Genomic DNA, 17,786 nt, shown 5'->3' on the forward strand with positions numbered 1-17,786 from the left:
CAGATCGAAAGAGAGGAAGGCTGCTTCGGCGACCAAGCCCCTGCCTCGTGGCCAGGTAGCGCCTTGGCCACCCCGAGATAAGCAGCAGCGACAAGTGCGGGGAGCGGAGAGGTGGATGAGCGACATCCTGCCCCGCCCACTGGCAACCGAGCTGAGGAGCAGCTTGGGTCAGGTGGGTTGCATGCCGGCTTCACCCATTGTCGTCGTCGTCGTCCACGACCGAGATGGCGCTGGCCCTGGATATCCGGCGCAGCGAGCAGACTGTCACCTTCCGAGACCGTCCAAGGCCTTATCGCTCCTCTCCGGTGACAGATAAGCACGATGAACATGCCAGAGGACTACGACCAAACGGTATCAGTGAGGAAAGTGAGAGATGGCTTGGTCGAAGCGGCAGGTGGCGGACAGGAGCCCTCGGCTGAGCTTCGGCATCTTTCCCGGCCCCTGTTGCAGCCTTCAGGTCGAGTACAGCTGCGCATCAGTCTGCTGCTGCAGTGACAGAAATGCTGGTCCACTGCTCTGCCTCAAGACCGAAGGCTGCAGCAGCAGCCCATTGGGAGCACTGGTCATCAAGGACATCAAAGGGGAATACATTTGCAGCCTGTTAGGGCAGTGTCACTGCCAAGACACTTGTTGACAAGCATGCGACAGCTGCACTGTTTGTGCAACATGAGGGTGCAATAACAAGACAACATCAACAGAGGTCCACCTTCAAGCACTCATTCATCCATATGAATCTTCCTCTGCTGACAACTTGTCTATCTCAAGGAGGTTGTTGTGGACAAGTGAGTTGACAAAGCGTGTGAGGCGGCGCTTTACGGCCCTGCCTCAGAAGCAGGCAGGATCAGCGCGGCTCTTGCAGTACTTCTTGAAATGACTGGCGACGTGGATAGCGATGTTGTTGCGCCACGCGGTGAACATCTCCATGGCGGCGTAGGCCGCACAGCTGTCAACACCGCTGTCAAATGCGACGCGCTCAAAACCCGTCAGTTCGGTGTATCGAGGAAGGTGAGTGTCGATAATGTCGTGCCAGGCGCGACGTTCTGGTGAGATGCGAGTGCGGTGAGAAGTTGTCAAGCAGCATGCTGATTTGATGACAAGCCATTGTCCCTGCACAGGCATCCTTGAAGACTTGTTGATCGATCATGTAAGACCATCATGCTCCTGCATCCTTGATGGTCCCTACCCCCTTCCTCCAAACTGGCTCAGCCATGTTGCTTTTCCCTTCCACACAATGTCTGTGCTGCCTGCTTGAAGAAGTCAGTCTTCCTTGAGTGGTGCAAGGAGTGGCTGATGATGCTGGGGGCCATCAAGGCAGTACTTGTTCAGCACTACTTGGCAACCCTGACCTTTGCATCAGATGTTCCACTACACCACAAGCTGCGTCTGTCAGCCTACATCAAGGACCAGCAGTCCATGGACCACCTTGCGCGCAACCTCAGGACCAAGTTTGGCAATGCCAAAACCGAGTGGACCGGGTCACTCGCCATGCCTTCGACTTCATCGCCTTCATGATAATAGCGTCAAAAGAAGAAGATCCTGCAATCTCACTCGCCGCCTTCTTGAATGCCAAATTGTTCAAGAAGTGTGGTCCGAGATGACAACTTGACGATGAACTCGCGTCTCACCACAGCGTCGCGCGTGGCACAAGGTCTAGGGTTGGGGTTAAGCAAGACGCCGCACTCACAAGCGTGTCCATTCATAGCTAGCAGCAACTGGTCTTCAATGGCCACCTGATGTATCATACATCTTGGAAGGGCATCAGCAGAACAAGCTGTTGGCATTCAGCATCAGCTGTGGACAAGTACTGCATGTCCAAGGTCAGCCCAATGGGCAAACTTGACAGTGTCACATGGTGAGGCTCAAGTGCATCAGTTGTTGAAGTAAACAAGGCTGATGCAGTGTAAAGGTTGAGGGGGGCAGGTTGGACCAAGGTAGGAGGTGTACAGGGCTTATTCCTTTAAGGTCCTGGTAAGGCCTTGAGGAAGACAAGATGTCAACACAGAAAGGCTGGTGTGTCTGAAGGAATCCTTGACAGATGGTGGAGTCCTGACCTGTTGAGGCTGACAGGTGATGGTGAGGGAAGAGAGATGGTGACTGGCCAGTCTTGAGGAGGAGGGAAGGGAGGAGGTGAGGGAAGGAGAATGGGTGTGAATTGCCTGAGGAGAAGGGGGAGAGGGGCAGGCCAGAAGGGCCTGTATATATACCCATCAGGGTGTGTACCAAAGTGTAACAGACTTGTACCAAGTACAAAACTGGTACAAGAATGGTACAAGACTGGTACAAGAATGGTACAAGACTGGTACAAGAATGGTACAAGACTGGTACAAGACTGGTACAAGACTGGTACAAGACTGGTACAAGACTGGTACAAGACTGGTACAAGACTGGTACAAGAATGGTACAAGACTGGTACAAGCTGCAAGGGAGAGGGCAGGGGAAAAAGGAGGAAGAACCCAAGGGGGGAGGCTACTGGGATATTCCTTGACATGCAGGCTGCATGTGCAAACATCATCTCCCATCTGTCTAGCTGTCCCTGTTTGTTTCCCCACTTGCACACTTCTCTGCCACAGTAGAACAGGTCAAGAACAGCTGAAGCAGTGCTGCAGCTATCTTACCAGTCCTGCTTGAGCCTTGCTGCACTGCAGCAACTTTCTCGTCAGCACATTGACAGCCGCTACCAGACTGCAGATGGTTGTGGTCACTCATGAAGGCTTGGAGCTCTCTTGCTGGCTGAGCACAGGCTAAGAGACAGGAGGCATGAGCACTCGTTGACTGCACTCTTGTCGAGAGGCCCTTGACCACAGTCTCGAGCCTTCAGCCCTCTGAAGCACGCGGCACCCGGTCAGTTACCCCACACAACCGGCCACACGTCTCAACCGAGGCTGGGATCCGCAAAGGCTCGTCCCGTCTACGGTACCTCTTCACGGCAGCGAGGCTGGGGCCCTTGCGGTTCTGCAGGTCAAACGAGGGCAGCCACAGCGATCCCGCCAGACGAGGGCCGCCTCGCCAAGTCACGGCCGGTCTTCCTGCCAGCTTCGTGGCCTGGCGGGGCGGGGAAAGCCCACGTCCAGATCCCTGCTGGCAAGTCTTAATCGGCGTGGCCCGGTCTGGCGTCCGGTTGTCGCCGCCGCTCGCTCTTAGCCCAGCGCCCTGCTGCTTTGGGATCTGCTTGACGGGCACGGAATTTGTATTGGAGTCGACGGCGCAGCCATGTGCGAATGGCCTCGTACAGTAGCATGTTCCAGCGCCTACCTGCTGCCTGCTCGTCAGGCCCTAGAGGCCGGGTGATCTCCTCGATGCGTTACATGGTTCATCTGGCGGCCGGGCAAAGGGCGGCCGCGCTGGCGCAGGCGAGCCCAGAGCGACGTAGCCGAAGCGGCTCCTTGTATGCGTGCCGGCGCACACGGAGGCGTCTCGTCTTCGAAGCGATGGCCTTCTCTGTCTGGCATGGGGCTGCCGCTGCTGCTAATCCCGGAGCTCATCGTCCTGAGTCGCCCTTTAGGCCGGTGTTCGTCGCAGGCCGGCGCCGGTACCGCTCTTTTGTCGTCTGTCGTCTGCCGTCGCTGTCATCATCACCACACGGGCATGCTCCTCGACCGGTACCACCATCTTCTCATCTCATCCCTTCTGCTGCTCGCAGACTCTTCCACGGATCAGACATCTCGATACCACTCACTACTACCTACCCTCTCCTACCCGTCCGCCATCTCGACGCGCCGGCTCGCCACGGCAACCTGTACCAACCACTGGCGACATTCAGCACCCGACGCCGCCTCATTCAAGTCCAGCTCGCCTCCGACCGATGTCCAGATAGCAACACCTCGCCTCGCTACACAGCCCAGCACTCACCATTACGCAGCCGTCGGTGAGGGCGCGTGCCTGCGTCGGCGCCTGTTCGAGCCACATCCGGGACGGGACGGCGAGGTCCCGCGATGGCGTCCAAGGGGCAGGCCGAGCCAGGCGGCACCCGCAGCACCATGGGCCACGACGATACCGACGATTCCCGCGAACAGAAGCGGCAGCCTGCGCCTTCGTCCTTGCTACCGCTGCCGTCCGTGGGCGCGGCACCCGATGCGTCGCGGAGATGGGCCGCTTTGGCTGACGAGAGCGAAGGCCGGCCGAGCCTGTCCGACGTCGAAGAGGAGGATCTCGTCACCACTCCAAAGGCGGGCCTGACTGGCCGCCAGAGCGTCTTCGGTGAGTGCCGTCTCGTCTTCCTTCATCGAGGAGGCCCGGAATGCGGGGCTTGCGAGCGAGAGGAAGGGGGGAGAGGTCGGGGCCGACGCCTGCTCAGCAGGCCGACTTGGCGGTGGCCGAAGAGTCGTCCAGTCGCTCGTGATCCGGCGCGGGATGCCGCACCATGCGGCGCGGAGTCGTTGGCGACTAACGTGTTGAGAAGGCAGAGCCGACGCCAGGATCCCATGCGTGGCAGGAGAAGTCGTGGCCATGCCATGGATCTCTTGTTGGCCAAGTTGGCTTGCTGGCTGGCGCATCCCTGCTGGTCCGCCGTCCGCTCGCGCTGTCAGAAGGCGAATCCGGCTCGCCCTCTTGACTCCGTCGGAGGGACGACAGGCCACCGCTAGGCGGCGTGCCGAGTGGTCGACAAAGGATGGACCTGTCAGAGGTCGGGGCCGTCTTGGCTTCTCGAGGACGCTGTGAAGTTACGATCCCCGCTGACCGTGCTGCTGCTCCCCCTCCTCTGCTTCTCCCTAACCGCTCTCTTTGGGACCCTCTGTTGCTCGTTGCGCATGATAACCCGCCTCTCGGCCACGCTATCGACGCTGCCTGCTTTCTGCGGTACGCCCCACGCCGCCACCGTCGTCTTCGTCGTCGACTTGTTCGCTGCCGCCACCAACACGTCGCCACTACCCCGAACCTACGGCCATCTCGCCGTCGTCATCGTCGCCCTTGCGCCCGATCGGCCGTGTTGCCGACCACCTCCACCAACCGACTGCCCGACTGCCCGACTGCCCGCGCTTTCCCCGCACCACTCTGGCGACGTGGCTGCCTGCCTCTCTGGCTGGCTGCCCGCCCTGCCTGCCTGCCTCTGCTCTGCTGCAACCGCTCGCTTGGATGCGACCGGCCGCATGAAAATCCGCTTTTTTTTGACTTCGGCCCTGCCTGCTCTGCTGCTTTGCCGTCGACCCGGCCTCACACCACCGTCCCTCTCTTCTGCTGGCTGGGCCGCCTGGCGACTCGACCTTGGGTGCGCTGCCTGGCCTGCCGCTGGCTTGGTGGCTGCGCTGTCTGCCCCGTCCTTTGGCCCGCGCTGCTCGACCCTGGCGGCTGCCTGCTTGCTTGTCTTGTGGCTGCCACACCTCTCTGCCACGGCTCCGCCTGCCTCTGGCCGGCCCACAAACGCGCTACACTCACCCACCTCATCTCAACCTCACCCACCTCTCTATCTTCTCCTTTTGACTCTGGCGCCGCCGTGACTTCTGCACCGCACTGCCCATCGTCCTTCACAACACTCGATCCTTCTAACTGCCACATCGTCTTCTCGTCGTCGCCGTCGTCATCGCTCTTTTGACTGCTGCCTCGTCATCGACATCCGACCTCGCGCTGCGCCTGCACTCGACGACCTCGACGACCTCGACGTCCACCGCTGGCTGCACATTCCGCCGTCCTCGTTCGCTCGCGACCTTGCGCTGTTCGGCCATCGATCTTCACCTCCATTCCGGCCCTCATCCTGTCTCGGCCTCGTCCCTGCCTTCACATCCATCGATCCCGGCAAACCCAACGCCGACTGACGACCACGCCGCCGACGACTGACTGCTCGGATCTCCAACAGTATCCAGCCCCTTTATCGATCCCTTCGCCGCTCAAGCCCCGCAGCGGCGCACCAACAGCGCGTTCACCGCCGACCAGGCGCCCTGCGATCCGCTCTGCCGCCCTGCACGCCCTGCACCCGGCAACGAGCTCGCCCCAGCGTCGCCATCTACGGCTGAAGCCGCTGCCGCACCGTCTCAGAGCAGCGCGGGAGCCAGCCTCGGCACCCTCACCCTCGAGGACCTCGGGGACCACCGTCGCGACCCTCGCGCCGGATCAGGCTCCAGCCCTTCGCCGCCGCCGCGCGATCCGGTTGCATCCGTCCCTCGGCCTGCCCACGCCGCTCCCCGGCCCGCTCACGCTAGCCCAGCCCGTCCAGCCGAACCTCCGCACACCAGCCGCCCGCCCCCCCACCAGCCCCATGGCGGCCTAAACGCGCACCTGGCGGCAACATCAGCAGGCTCAGCTCCGGTCACTGCGGCGCCGCACAGCCTGCTCAGCGCCAAGAACAGGAAAATGTCGTTCGACAGCACGCCTTCCTTCTCCAGCCCGCTCGCCTTTGCCTCGATCCTCTCAAACGACGAGGACAACAACGAGGACGGGACAGCCCCCGTCGCCGGTCTCAGCGACATGGACGAGAAGTCCGACGAGGCCAGCGACCTTGGCGAGGCAAAGGCCGACGATGGCGACGGCCCCACGCAGAAGCGTCCCGCCCAGACGCGGCACGACACCCTGTCGCGGTCAGGGTCGAATTCGAGCAGCGCAGCGAGAAGAGGCGAGCCCTCCTCGACCAAGTCGTTCCGGCCGTCGCACCCGCGAACCGTCGACAAGGATCGATCCGGCTCCCTCTCGCTTCATCGAGCGGCCACCGGAGCCTCGCGCCTGGGCTCGGCCGCGCACACGCGGCAGGCTTCGTTCAACGATGACGACGACACAGGGTCCATCTCGTCGGACGGCGTCTTTTCGGTGCCGACCTCGTCGTTGACTCGCAAGAGCTCCGTGGCCAGCTCGACCGGCTCCATGGGTCCGCCGGCTGTTCCGAAGCGGGTGTTGGAAGCGGTAGCCCCCTCTGCTGCCGCCGAGCAGGCCGACGAGGTCGGGGGCCGTCCCATCTCGGCCGCGGCGGCGGGCAAACGAAAGGAGGACCATCTGCTCGGGCTAGGCATGCCGTCGAACCCTTCACCCCTCTCGTCCGGCTCGTTTGGCAGCGGCAGCGGCAGCGGCAGCGGAAGCTTTGCTCCTTCGTCGTACAAACCACCATCGCCGCTGCTGACATGGGGATCGACGGTACCCAAGTCCGGCGCGGCGGCCGGCAGCGGCCAGGCATCTAGTCAGACGCCGGCCCGGCAACGGCGACGCCTCACCGCCTCGTCGCTGAGCGCGGCCACGAGCGCCCACCGGCGGGCACGGTCGCTCGGCGGCGTGCTGCTCGGCGAATCGGCTGCCCCGCCCGTCGGCGGTCCGGATGGCGTCGATCCCAACCTCGTCGCCGCTATTCAATCGGGCAGCTCGACCATCCCGCTCCCCGGCTACGGCCTCGACAGCCAGCGATCCGCCAGCACAGCATCGACGGGCACGCAGAGCTCCACCACGTCTTCCTCGGCCCTCTCGTCCGGCGGCATCGTCGCCCCGTCGTCGATGCCATCCACGCCGACAGCCACGCTCCGTATGCACTCTAGAAAACGAGGTGAGTTGCCTCCGTCGCTCAGCAGCGATCCAGGACCCTGCGAGCAGTCCTCGGCATGCAGCAGCGCACTCATCTTTCGAGCTCCCTCTCCTTGTCGTCTGCCGTCGCTCCCCTTGCCCTTGTCGCCTCGTGCACGGGCTGCAGGCTCGCAAATCTACATCGACAACGACGAAGGTTCGGCGAGGTCGCCGCCCGCCCCCTTCGAGACATCGCCTCCCATGGACACCTCGGCCTCGGCCTCGGCCTCTTCGACCTACGTGAGGCCCCGTGTGCGCAGCCAGACGATGGGCGTCGGCGCTCATCCGGCTGCGTCCAGCCCGGGTCTGTCGTCGAGCCTCAGCGCATCCTTGGGTCCCAGCTCGCAAAAGCCTGGCCCAGGACTGGCCGACGCTATCCGGCTGCAGAGGGTGCCCACGGCAGTGCGCTTGGCGGGCGACCTTTTCGTGCCCACCTCGCCGGCCCACACTCGGTCCTCGCTGTCTCAGGACGCCTCGCCGGCGCGGCAGACGCCGAGAGGGATGCAGCCTCCTTCACAGGGCGTCATCAGCCCTGGCGGACACCACGGTCTCGGCATCGGGCTAAACAGCGAGGCTGGCAGCGCTGGCAGCAGCACCAGTCGACTGCATGTGCCGCCCCAGACGCCTATGGCCACCAGCCGCAGCACCTCTCCGCTGGCGTCGGAGCACAGCCACGGCCGCAGCGGCCAGTCTTCCTCATCGAGTTCGGGCCGAGTCTCGCCGGTGGTGGAGCGGAGTCGGCTGAGCACCAAGTCGTCCGCGATTGGCCCAGAGCTCCGCGACGCTCCGCTGACCGTCTCGATCCCTGCTGGTCGGTCGATCGAGCCCTCCGGCAGCCTTCCCAGTTCTGCCCTGCTCGGCCCGCGTTCGCCCGTCTATTCGCGGTCAAGCCTTCGCTCGGGTTCCGAGTCCTCGTCATCGACGCACGACTCAACGGCCGGTGCCGGCGTCTTTTCGCCGAGCGCTTCGCTCTCCACTTCCGGCCGGCTTAGTCCCACCTCGAGCTTTGCCAGGAGACCGGCTGCTCCGCCGTCAGCCAGCAGGGCCGCACGTCGTTCGTGGGGGGCACAGGAGCTGTTCGACAGCCTTTCGGACTTGCCCGACCCATCTGCCGATCCGGGGAACGCCGAGAGGCCTGCACCCTGGATCGCATCCTCGCAGGACGTTGCGGCGCCGAACTCTCGATTCGCGGCGGTGCGCGACGACCCGGCGACGATCAAGCTCAGCCGATCGATTGGCGCCGGCGCTGCTCTCGACGTGCCGTCCTCGACGAGCAGGTCGATGAGGCCCGAGCAGAGCCACCTGCTCACCCCGGTCCGACTGGCGTCGTCGAACCAGCAGATGTCCGGCACGGACGAGTACGCCAGGATCATCATCCAGAGCAGGAACGCCAAGATGCAAAAGTGGAAGGCGCAGAATCCCAAGTCGCCCCCGGCCTCTTCGTACTCGCATCGTCCCGGTGGCGCCTCTGCCGGGCAGCGTGTGGCGGCCGACGCGATGCCGGACTGGGGCTCGTTCGGTGCGGCGCGCCAGGCCGAGCTCGAGGCCGCCTCGTCGATCGCGCTTGGGCGTCGTGGAACAACCATTGGCATCTCTCGCACCGTCGGCCCACCGAGCACTCCGGGTCCTTCTCGCAGGCCATCGCAGGCCGACTCGATCACCAGCATCGAGTCGCAGAATGGCGACTTCTCCGGCCCGTCTGACGCCGACGGCGCAGACCTGCCCTCTGCATTCGCCCACCTCGCCGGTCCAAAGGAGATCGAATGGGTCGACTGGCTCGACGAGTACCGCAAGATGAAGGAGGCCAAGCTGCAGTCGGAGCGCGAAGAGGCCGAAGCCGAGGCACGGGGCGACGGGTCGGAGTCGGCTGGCGACAACGACGACGACGACGACGACTCGGACGCTGGAACCGAGCCGGCAGCCGCCGCGGATGTCGAAGAGCCGGGCATTCTCCAAGGCGATGACGCGCTGGGGGCCTCTTCGCTGCTCGGCGAAGCCGCGAGCGAGGGCCGCAGATCGGTGTCGGATCCGCTAGCAAGGCAGAGGGTGGCGCAGCCTGCAGCCATGGCCAGCGGCAACGCGGCCGACACCGGCATGGGCCAGCTGGAAAGCGCGATGGAGAAGCTCAGCACGGCCGAATCGCAGCGGACCATCGGCCGTTCGTCGAGCCAGCAACCGCTCGGACCGGTGCGGAAGCCCTCGGCCGCCCCCGTGCGGGGATCCTCGCGGCCCTACGCCGACACGCGCCGCAGCTTCACCGTCGGCAACCCGCAGGGCCTCGGTGGCAGCGGCGGTCGCGGCAGCGCATCTTCGACGGTGCACCGCCTCGGCATCGACAAGCCGCGCACCATCTCGCTGTCGCCCATCACTTCTCGCGTCACGGGCGCCGCGTCCTATGCACCCTCGAGCAGCTCGGCCCAGCAGCAGGCCTCTCGCAGCAAGCGGCGGCAGCTCGGCGGCAAGATCGAGGCGTGGTGGAGCGCGGTCAAGTCTGGCTTCGGCGGGCACATGACCGAGCAGGGCGGCCGCACGCTGCAGGCGCAAACCCAGTCGCGGCAGCCGGGCCCACAGAGACCGCAGAGGCCTACCCGGCCGACGGCCCAGTCGTTCTCATCGTCGCCACAACGCGTCAAGGCTCAGTCGATTCCGCGGCAGGCGGCCTCGAACGAGGCAGCGTTCGAGGTGGGGACCGCGCCCGCAGAACCCTGCCCGCTTGCCGTAGAGGCCTTTGCCCGGCACAGCAGGTCGCAGACCGGTACGCTCGGCAGCAAGGTGCCAGAGTCGGTGCACACACTGCGCCCTTCGTCGTCCGCGCAGAACCTGCTGGAGAAGAAGCAGGCGGCCGAACAGCAGAGGCTAGATGCCGGCGAAGATCGGACCGCCGCTGCCGCCAGCTCGCCGAGCCAGCCAGCCGCTGGCGCTGCTGCTGCAGAGGATCGGCGCGGCTCGGTGTCATCCCGCGGCAGCGCAGAGACAACGGGCAAGGACTCGATCAAACGGCGCCAGCACCAGCCGAAGCTCTCGCTGCAGCTCGAGAGAGGCTTCAGCACTTTTGATGCCGGCGGCTTCGACAGCCTCGATCCCAAAGGCTCTCGCTTCAACACGCTGTCGCAGGGCGATCGCCTAGAGGCCCGCCAACCGCTCTCTCCGCTAAGCGGCCCCAGCTCGACCCTCTCGCCGGAGGAAGATGAGGCGCGGCCGGAGCCACCGACGAGCGCCGCGAGCGCCGTCACCTCACCCGTCGAGCCTCGAACCAACATCACGCGCTCGCCCGGCCCACGGCGGCGACGCCTCTCGCGAGCCTGGAAACCCGGCGACGGCGAGGCTGGCATGTCGTCCAAGCGGCACTCGATGCTCGAGGGCAGCGCCAGCGGCGCCGTCAGCCAGGACGAATCCGAGGCGGAAGGCAAGCGTGGGCGCGTACGCGCGAGCCAGGGCCGGACGTCGAAGGAAATGACCATGTACTCGGTCCACCAGCACATCCGCCAGCGTCTGGCCGCGTCCAAGGAGAGCTGCGACAGGGAGCTGCGCAAGATTGTCGCCGCCATCAGCTCGTTCGTCGAGGCGGACCTCGAACGGCAAGAGGACGAGGCCAACCAGCGCGCCCTAGGCGTCGATGGCGATGACGACGAGGTGGAAGAGGTGTTTGACGGCGACGACGTCACCCTCTCGCAGCAGCTCGGCCTCGGCGACAGCATCCACAGCGACGGGAGCACCGGGACTCGCGCCGAGTCCGCGACCATGTATCGCGACTTCAGCGCCGGCTCGTTTGCCTCGAGCGAGCCGACGTCGGCAACGGAACGCCTGCCGCTGGACGAGATCGATGACCAGAGCTTCGATCCGGACGAAACCCCGCAAGGTGAGTGATCAGATCGGGCCTGCCTTCGAACTTCCGAGGAAGCTGCGTCTGCCGACGCTGACGGCGCCTCCTCCGGACGCCCGCGCTCACCCCTACACGGCCCGTTCTGGCCCCCTCGCCACAGCCGGAGTGTCGCAGCACTCGCTTCTCGGTGCTCGAACACCGGGCAACAACAGAGAAACGACGCCCACGCTTGGCTCGCGCGAGTACCGACTGCCGGCTCCTCCGACGCCTGCTGCTCTCGGTTCTTCGCAGCCAGTGGTGGGACGTCCGACGGGGATCGCGAATCCCCCGCGCCCATCGAAGCTCAACCCGCTCGGCCGCACAAAGTCTGCAAGCCGGGCCAGCCGCTCTGCGTCCAACTCGAGGCCTACTTCGCGCTCCCACTCGCCCCTGCCTGGCGTGCCCATGGCCTCGAGCCTCTCGGTGGCGTCCAGCTCGCCGCGCCTGTCGCCCGCGCGGCGGACGAGGCCGCTGCCCGCAGACGAAGGCAAGCTCCAGCCGTGGATCCCGGCGCTCTCGGAGCTCGTCGCGCTGGCCATGGAGGTCCTTGACACGTCGATCAACTCGCTCATCGCACGCCATGGCGCCTGCTCGCAGATCATCGCCGCCGTCCAGACAGTCGGTCGGGACTGGGACGAGCATCCGGAGTGGCCTGGCCGAGGCTGGTACGTACGCCTGCTGCTCGCCGTGGCCGGCCTCAGCCGAGTCGTCGAGTGGTGGGAGGCCGAAAAAGGGTTTTGGAACTTCGACGACGACGAGGAGCACGACGCCGAGCCGATCCGCTTCATCCTCGGTGGCGGCCAGGGCGAAGGCGAAGGCGGCGAGGCCAGGGCGCCGCCGCACCTCTGGGGCGCCGGCTACAGCCACAGCCCGACGCGGAAGCGCAGCACCGCACCCGAGCACGATCAGGAGGAGCCGTCGGGTCCCGCCGCAAGCACCAGCGCAACGGCTTCGCCCGCCCTCGCAGCTCAGGGCGCCCCGGATCCCGCCGACGCCGCGTCTGCCGGCGCTGCCATGGCGCGGAAGCTGTCCGACACGTCCGCCTTGGGTGCAGACGAGGGCGACACGACCATCGTCGATCGCGAACTGGTCGCGGCAGAGCCATCGCCCGCGGCCGCCGCTCGATCGGCGCATGAGGCATCCGGGGAGCACAAGGACGCCGGCGTCAACGTGCTGATGGAGCTGAGCCTCGAGGACCAGCGCTTCCTCTACCTCAGCCCAGCCTGGAAGCTCGTCATCGGCTCCGATCCATCCGAGCTCTACGATGTGCCGATCGCCGAGCTGCTCGCCTCGGGCGACGTCAACGTCTTCGCCGAGGCGTCCGCCCAGCTGCAGGCCAACGAGTCGCACACGGTCGAGGCCATCTTCCGCCTTCGGATCGAGCGCTCCGCGCTGGTCAGCCCGACCGCCTCGGACGCGTCCGAGGACGGCAGCGACGTCGACGAGACCCGCTATTTCCAGGAGATGGAGGGCAAGGGCATGCTGATGCACGACCGGCACAACGGACTGCCCTCGCACACCATGTGGGTCTTCAAGCCCAGCGGCCCGCCGGAGCCAGAGGCCGACCTGCCCGAGGTGGTGGGCCCCAAGAGCGGGCGAGCCGCGTCCAGCTTCCTCGACGATCCGACGGCCACGGTGGCCCACGTCGCCTCAATCTCGGTCGAGCCGCTCCTCTGCCGCATCTGCGAGCGCGACATCCCCACCTGGTTCTTTGAGAAGCACTCGGAGATCTGCAACGAGGTCCATCGCCTCGAGATGGAGATTGGCGAGTGCAACGAGAGCCTGCACGAGCTGCGCCGCACCGTCAAGGCCATCGTCAAGCGGCTCGAGGACGCGCACGACCAGCCGTGCGACCCGCCGGTCGACTACCGCGGCATCCAGCTGACGACCCCGCCGGCGTCGACGCAGCCCCCATCGGCGCTCGAGGGCATCAACCGCTCCGTGCTGCCTCGTCAGCCGAACGCGGCGTCGGTGCGCAAGACGCACATGCGGGCGCTCGACGCTGCCCTCGAGATCCTGCAGGTGGCGCTCGAGATCTCGACGCCTGCGACCAAAGAGGAGCAGGCCGACGAGCCCATCGAAAAGCAGCGCCTCCTTTCGCCGACCTCGGAGAACAAGGTGGTCGCCGTCAAGCAGTGGCGCCGCACCCCGGCCGAGGACGCCGCCATCGACGCCCTCATGACCGACGTCGAGGCGGCCATGCGTGGCAAGCTGAGCGCCGTCAATCGCATGCTCAACACGATCGTCTACGTCGAGACGGTGCGCCAAGAGTGGGAGGTGAGCGTCGAGGCCGCGCTGGCCGCCGTCTCGGAGGAGGACGAGGCGTCGGGCGACCACACCAGCTCTCAGGAGCACAGCAGCGAGCATAGCGGGGACGAGATCAGCGTGGACGCTGGCGAGTCGTCGTCGGACGAGGTCGAAGAGGCGCCCACTCCGTTGCAGCCCGACCACGGCCCGGCACGCCAGCCCGACCGGGACGTAGAAGCCCTGGCGACACCGCAGCCCGAATCCGATGCCCCCACGCCCACCCTGGCGGCGTCCTTCGGCGTCGGTCCGGCGCGGGCCTCGACAGCTGCGGCGAACAAGGGCGGCCGAGGAGCCAGTTCCACATTGCGACAAGCGCTCAAGGTCGATCTGAGCTCCTCGTCCAACGACAGCGAGGCCGGCATGGCGCGAGAGCATGCGGACGACGACGAAGACGGCGATCTGCCATCTGGCATCCTGCTCGACCGCGACGATCGAGAAGTTCCGCAGCTGCCGCAGTCGAGCCAGCTCGGCGCCACGGGCACGGCGGGCACGGCCGAAGACGACATCCCGGCGGTGGAAGAGCAGATGGGCGGGGGTCCGTCTGGCCCTGCGCCCATCCCGATCCCCTCGGGCGGCGGCAGTGCGGCGGCCTCGTCCCACGCCAAGAGCTCGCGGCAGGCCGAGTCGCTGCTGCTCGCCATCGAGGGCGCCGACCCTGCGCCTCGAGAGCGTCGCTCGACGAGTCGATCTCGGCGCGCGTCCCACCTTCCGCTCCCCAGCGACCACTCCCTGCTGCAGACACCGCCGCTGTCGCCCCGCTACCCGCTGTCCGAGTCGCTCGGCGTCTCGTCGAGGAACCTGCGCAAGCCTAGCATCTCGCACCGCAGCCCCATGGCCGGCTCGATGCCCCTGTCGCCTCGCCTGCCGCCCACCGCACCGTCGTCGAAGCCCACGGCGTCGTCGATCAAGGACTTCGACATCATCAAGCCGATCAGCAAGGGCGCGTTCGGCTCGGTCTTCTTGGCCAAGAAGCGGACCACGGGCGACTACTACGCCATCAAGGTGCTCAAAAAGTCGGACATGATCGCCAAGAACCAGATCACCAACGTCAAGGCGGAGCGCATGATCCTCATGACCCAGAACCAGTCGCCGTTCGTGGTCAAGCTCTTCTTCACCTTCCAGAGTTCTGACTACCTCTACCTCGTGATGGAGTACCTGCCTGGTGGCGACTGCGCCTCGCTGTGCAAGGTGCTCGGCGGCCTGCCCGAGGAGTGGGCGCGCCAGTTCCTCGCCGAGATTGTCGTCGGTCTCGAGCACCTGCACTCCAAGGGCGTGGTGCACCGAGACCTGAAGCCGGACAACGTGCTGATCGATCAAAAGGGCCACCTCAAGCTGACCGACTTCGGACTGTCCAAGATCGGATTGCTGGGCCGCCAGACTCGGCCCGCCGCGCTCGGCGCGCCCGTGGGGGCCGGCAGCCCGTTCGGAGGCCTCAGCACCGGTGGCGGCCGCTCGGACGCCTTTGCGGGCTCGCTTCCGAGCTCGTCGGCGTCGCCCGGCTCCAACAACCGCCATCCCTCGGTGTCGACGCCGGCGGGCACCTCGGCCGGCGACACCGCCGCTTCCTTCTCACCCTCGACCCCGGGCCTCATCGGCCTGATGCATCAGCCCTTCTTCTCGGCGCAGCAGAGGGGGCGGATTGTCAGCTCGTCGACCGACGTCAGCGACAGCAGCGAGACCGAGGGCAACCCGAGCGCGCCCAAGCCGCTTCCCTCGGCCCGGGTCGACAGCCACGGTGCGCCGTTTGGCTCGCACCCGCTGCTCACCAACGACGCCAGCCCGTCGCAGCCCAAGCACTTTGTCGGCACGCCAGACTACCTCGCGCCCGAGAGCATCCTCGGCATCGGCATGGACGACTTCGCCGTCGACTTTTGGGCGCTCGGCGTCATCCTCTACGAGTTCCTCTACGGCTTCCCGCCCTTCCACGCAGACACGCCGGAAAAGGTGTTTGACAACATCCTCTCGCGCCGCATCGACTGGGAGGAGGACTCGGTCGAGATCTCGCCAGAGGCGCGCGGCCTCATGGAGGCGCTTATGTGCACCGATCCCAAGACGAGGCTCGGCTCCAACGGCGTCGACGAGATCAAGAGGCACCCCTTCTTCGAGGGCATCGACTGGGAGAATGTCACCGCCGACGAGGGCCCCTTTGTGCCCCAGGTGGCGGACCCCGAGTCGACCGACTACTTTGACCTGCGAGGCGCCGTCCACCAGGAATTTGACGAGGACCACGCGCAGAGCACCCACGAGTTTGCCCGGGCGATCGAGGGCAAGAAGGTCATCGAGACCGGTCGCCCTCCCTCGTCGCGGATGCGCAGCCGCCTGGAGCGTGGTCAGATGGGCGAACGCTCGCAGACCGACGACTTCGGCAACTTTAGCTACAAGAACCTGCCCGTCCTCAAGCAGGCCAACGACGAGGTGATCCGCAAGATGCGCGAGGACCAGATGCCCGCGCTTTCCCAGACGCTCGAGCAGCCATCGGGCATGCACGGCCGCCACCGCAGCTTCTCGGCCAAGGGCAAGGCCATGATGCGCGCGCAGCTGCAGGCGGTCGGCGGTCCGCCGTCGCCCTCGCAGAGCATCTCGTCGCAGGGCTCGACGCCCTCGCGCTCGACGGCGCCCACGTCGCCCTCGGGCCTGCTGCTCAACTCGGCGCACGCGAGGCGGCCTTCGGAGCTCGCCGCGCTCTTCACGCACTCTCCGATGACCTCGCCCTCGATCCCGATGCCCTCGCTGCACTCGACCGCAGGTGCCACGGCGGCAGCGGCGGCAGCGGCGACGGCAGCACCCGGCATCGTCGACCGCAAGCGGTCTCAGCTCGCCGAGGTCGACAGTTCGGCGCGGCGCAACTCGATGCCGACCAGGCTGAGGACAAAGTCCGCCAGCGTCTCTGAGCGGCCCACCTTGCCGCCGCACTGGTCCGAGTCGAGCAAGCCGAGGTCGAGCGTGGCCGCGCCTGCCTCGCAGTCGGCAGCCCACTCGCCGACCACTGCGGGTCCGGCGCCCGCCCAGCAGGGCTCGGAGTCTGCGCCGATGGCGGTCGCCGGTCCCGACAAGAACGCCATCGAGTGCCTGGTGGCCGAGGACAACCCCATCGCGCTGCGTATGCTCGAGCTGGTCCTCACCAAGCTGGGCTGCCGATGCACCGCGGTCCGCAACGGCGCCGAGGCGGTCCGGCTGGCCATGGGCGACGATCGCTTCGACGTCCTCTTCATCGACGTGACGCTGCCCATCGTCAACGGCCAGGACGTGGCCCGGATGGTCAAGTCGACGCGCAACGCCAACTCGCAGACGCCCATCGTCGCGCTTGCCTCGTTCGATCGCGGCGAGCCCATCGACGCCGCCGGAAGCGTCTTTGACGCCGTCTTGGCCAAGCCGCTCGAGCGCATCGACGTGTGCGCCATCCTGGCCAGGCTCGGCTTTACGCCGCTGCAGCAGGCGCACGCCAATGCGAGCGCCCAGCCTCCGGCCTCTGCCGAAACTGGCGCGGCCGACGCTCAGTCGCCCCCTCCAACGGCCACGCCGTCCAGCACCGGCTCGATCTCGGCTTCGGCCTCGATGTCGAGCGGCGTAGGCCAGGCCGTGCCGCGCAAGGGTAGCCCGGCCATTGCGGCCGTGGCCTCGGGTGAGCGGCGCGACAGCCACAGCCCGCATGGCAAATCGTCGGCCGCCTCGTACGCCATGCCCTTTTCGTCTTCGCCGCTCGGCAGCAGCGTCTTTCCGCGCCGAGACGGTGACGCCGACGGCCAGGCCCCCTCTTCTTCTTCTTCTTCTTCGGCGGCGGCGGCGGCGGCGACGACCACCAGCCGCTCCGCCTCCGGTTCCGCCGGCGCGTCGGCAGCCCCGTCTAGACCCCCGCCCAAGCCGACCGACTCCAACGTCAGCAGCTTCGTCGCTGCCAGCGCGGCGCTCAACAAGGCCATCTCGGACCTGACGCTAGAATAATAAAGGACCGTCGACCCCGACCCACGCGGCAGAAGAGATGACGGCGTTGTCCCTTGATTTTTCCTCGCCTTTTTCACATTTTTCCGACGGCTCCCCGCTGTTTTCCCGCACACCGTCCATCCATCATCACGAGAGGTCCGCTTTCCGCTAGTCACTTTCACCTTTGCAGCATCGCTCCCGTTCCATCTGATCCGTCCCGCCG

General features: G+C 65.9%; 1 protein-coding gene across 1 annotated transcript; it reads left to right on the forward strand.

Moving 5' to 3' along the window:
- Window positions 1-6,285: 6,285 nt before the first annotated feature.
- Window positions 6,286-17,584, forward strand: PFL1_05914 (uncharacterized protein; the record flags this gene model as incomplete). The annotated part of the gene is made up of 3 exons (XM_007883449.1): window positions 6,286-7,456; window positions 7,601-11,332; window positions 11,457-17,584. 3 exons carry the CDS (start codon window positions 6,286-6,288, stop codon window positions 17,582-17,584), a joined length of 11,031 nt encoding a protein of 3,676 aa, XP_007881640.1.
- Window positions 17,585-17,786: the final 202 nt, after the last annotated feature.

Source organism: Pseudozyma flocculosa (assembly GCF_000417875.1).
Source record: "Pseudozyma flocculosa PF-1 unplaced genomic scaffold scaffold00022, whole genome shotgun sequence".
Taxonomy (NCBI): domain Eukaryota; kingdom Fungi; phylum Basidiomycota; class Ustilaginomycetes; order Ustilaginales; family Ustilaginaceae; genus Pseudozyma; species Pseudozyma flocculosa.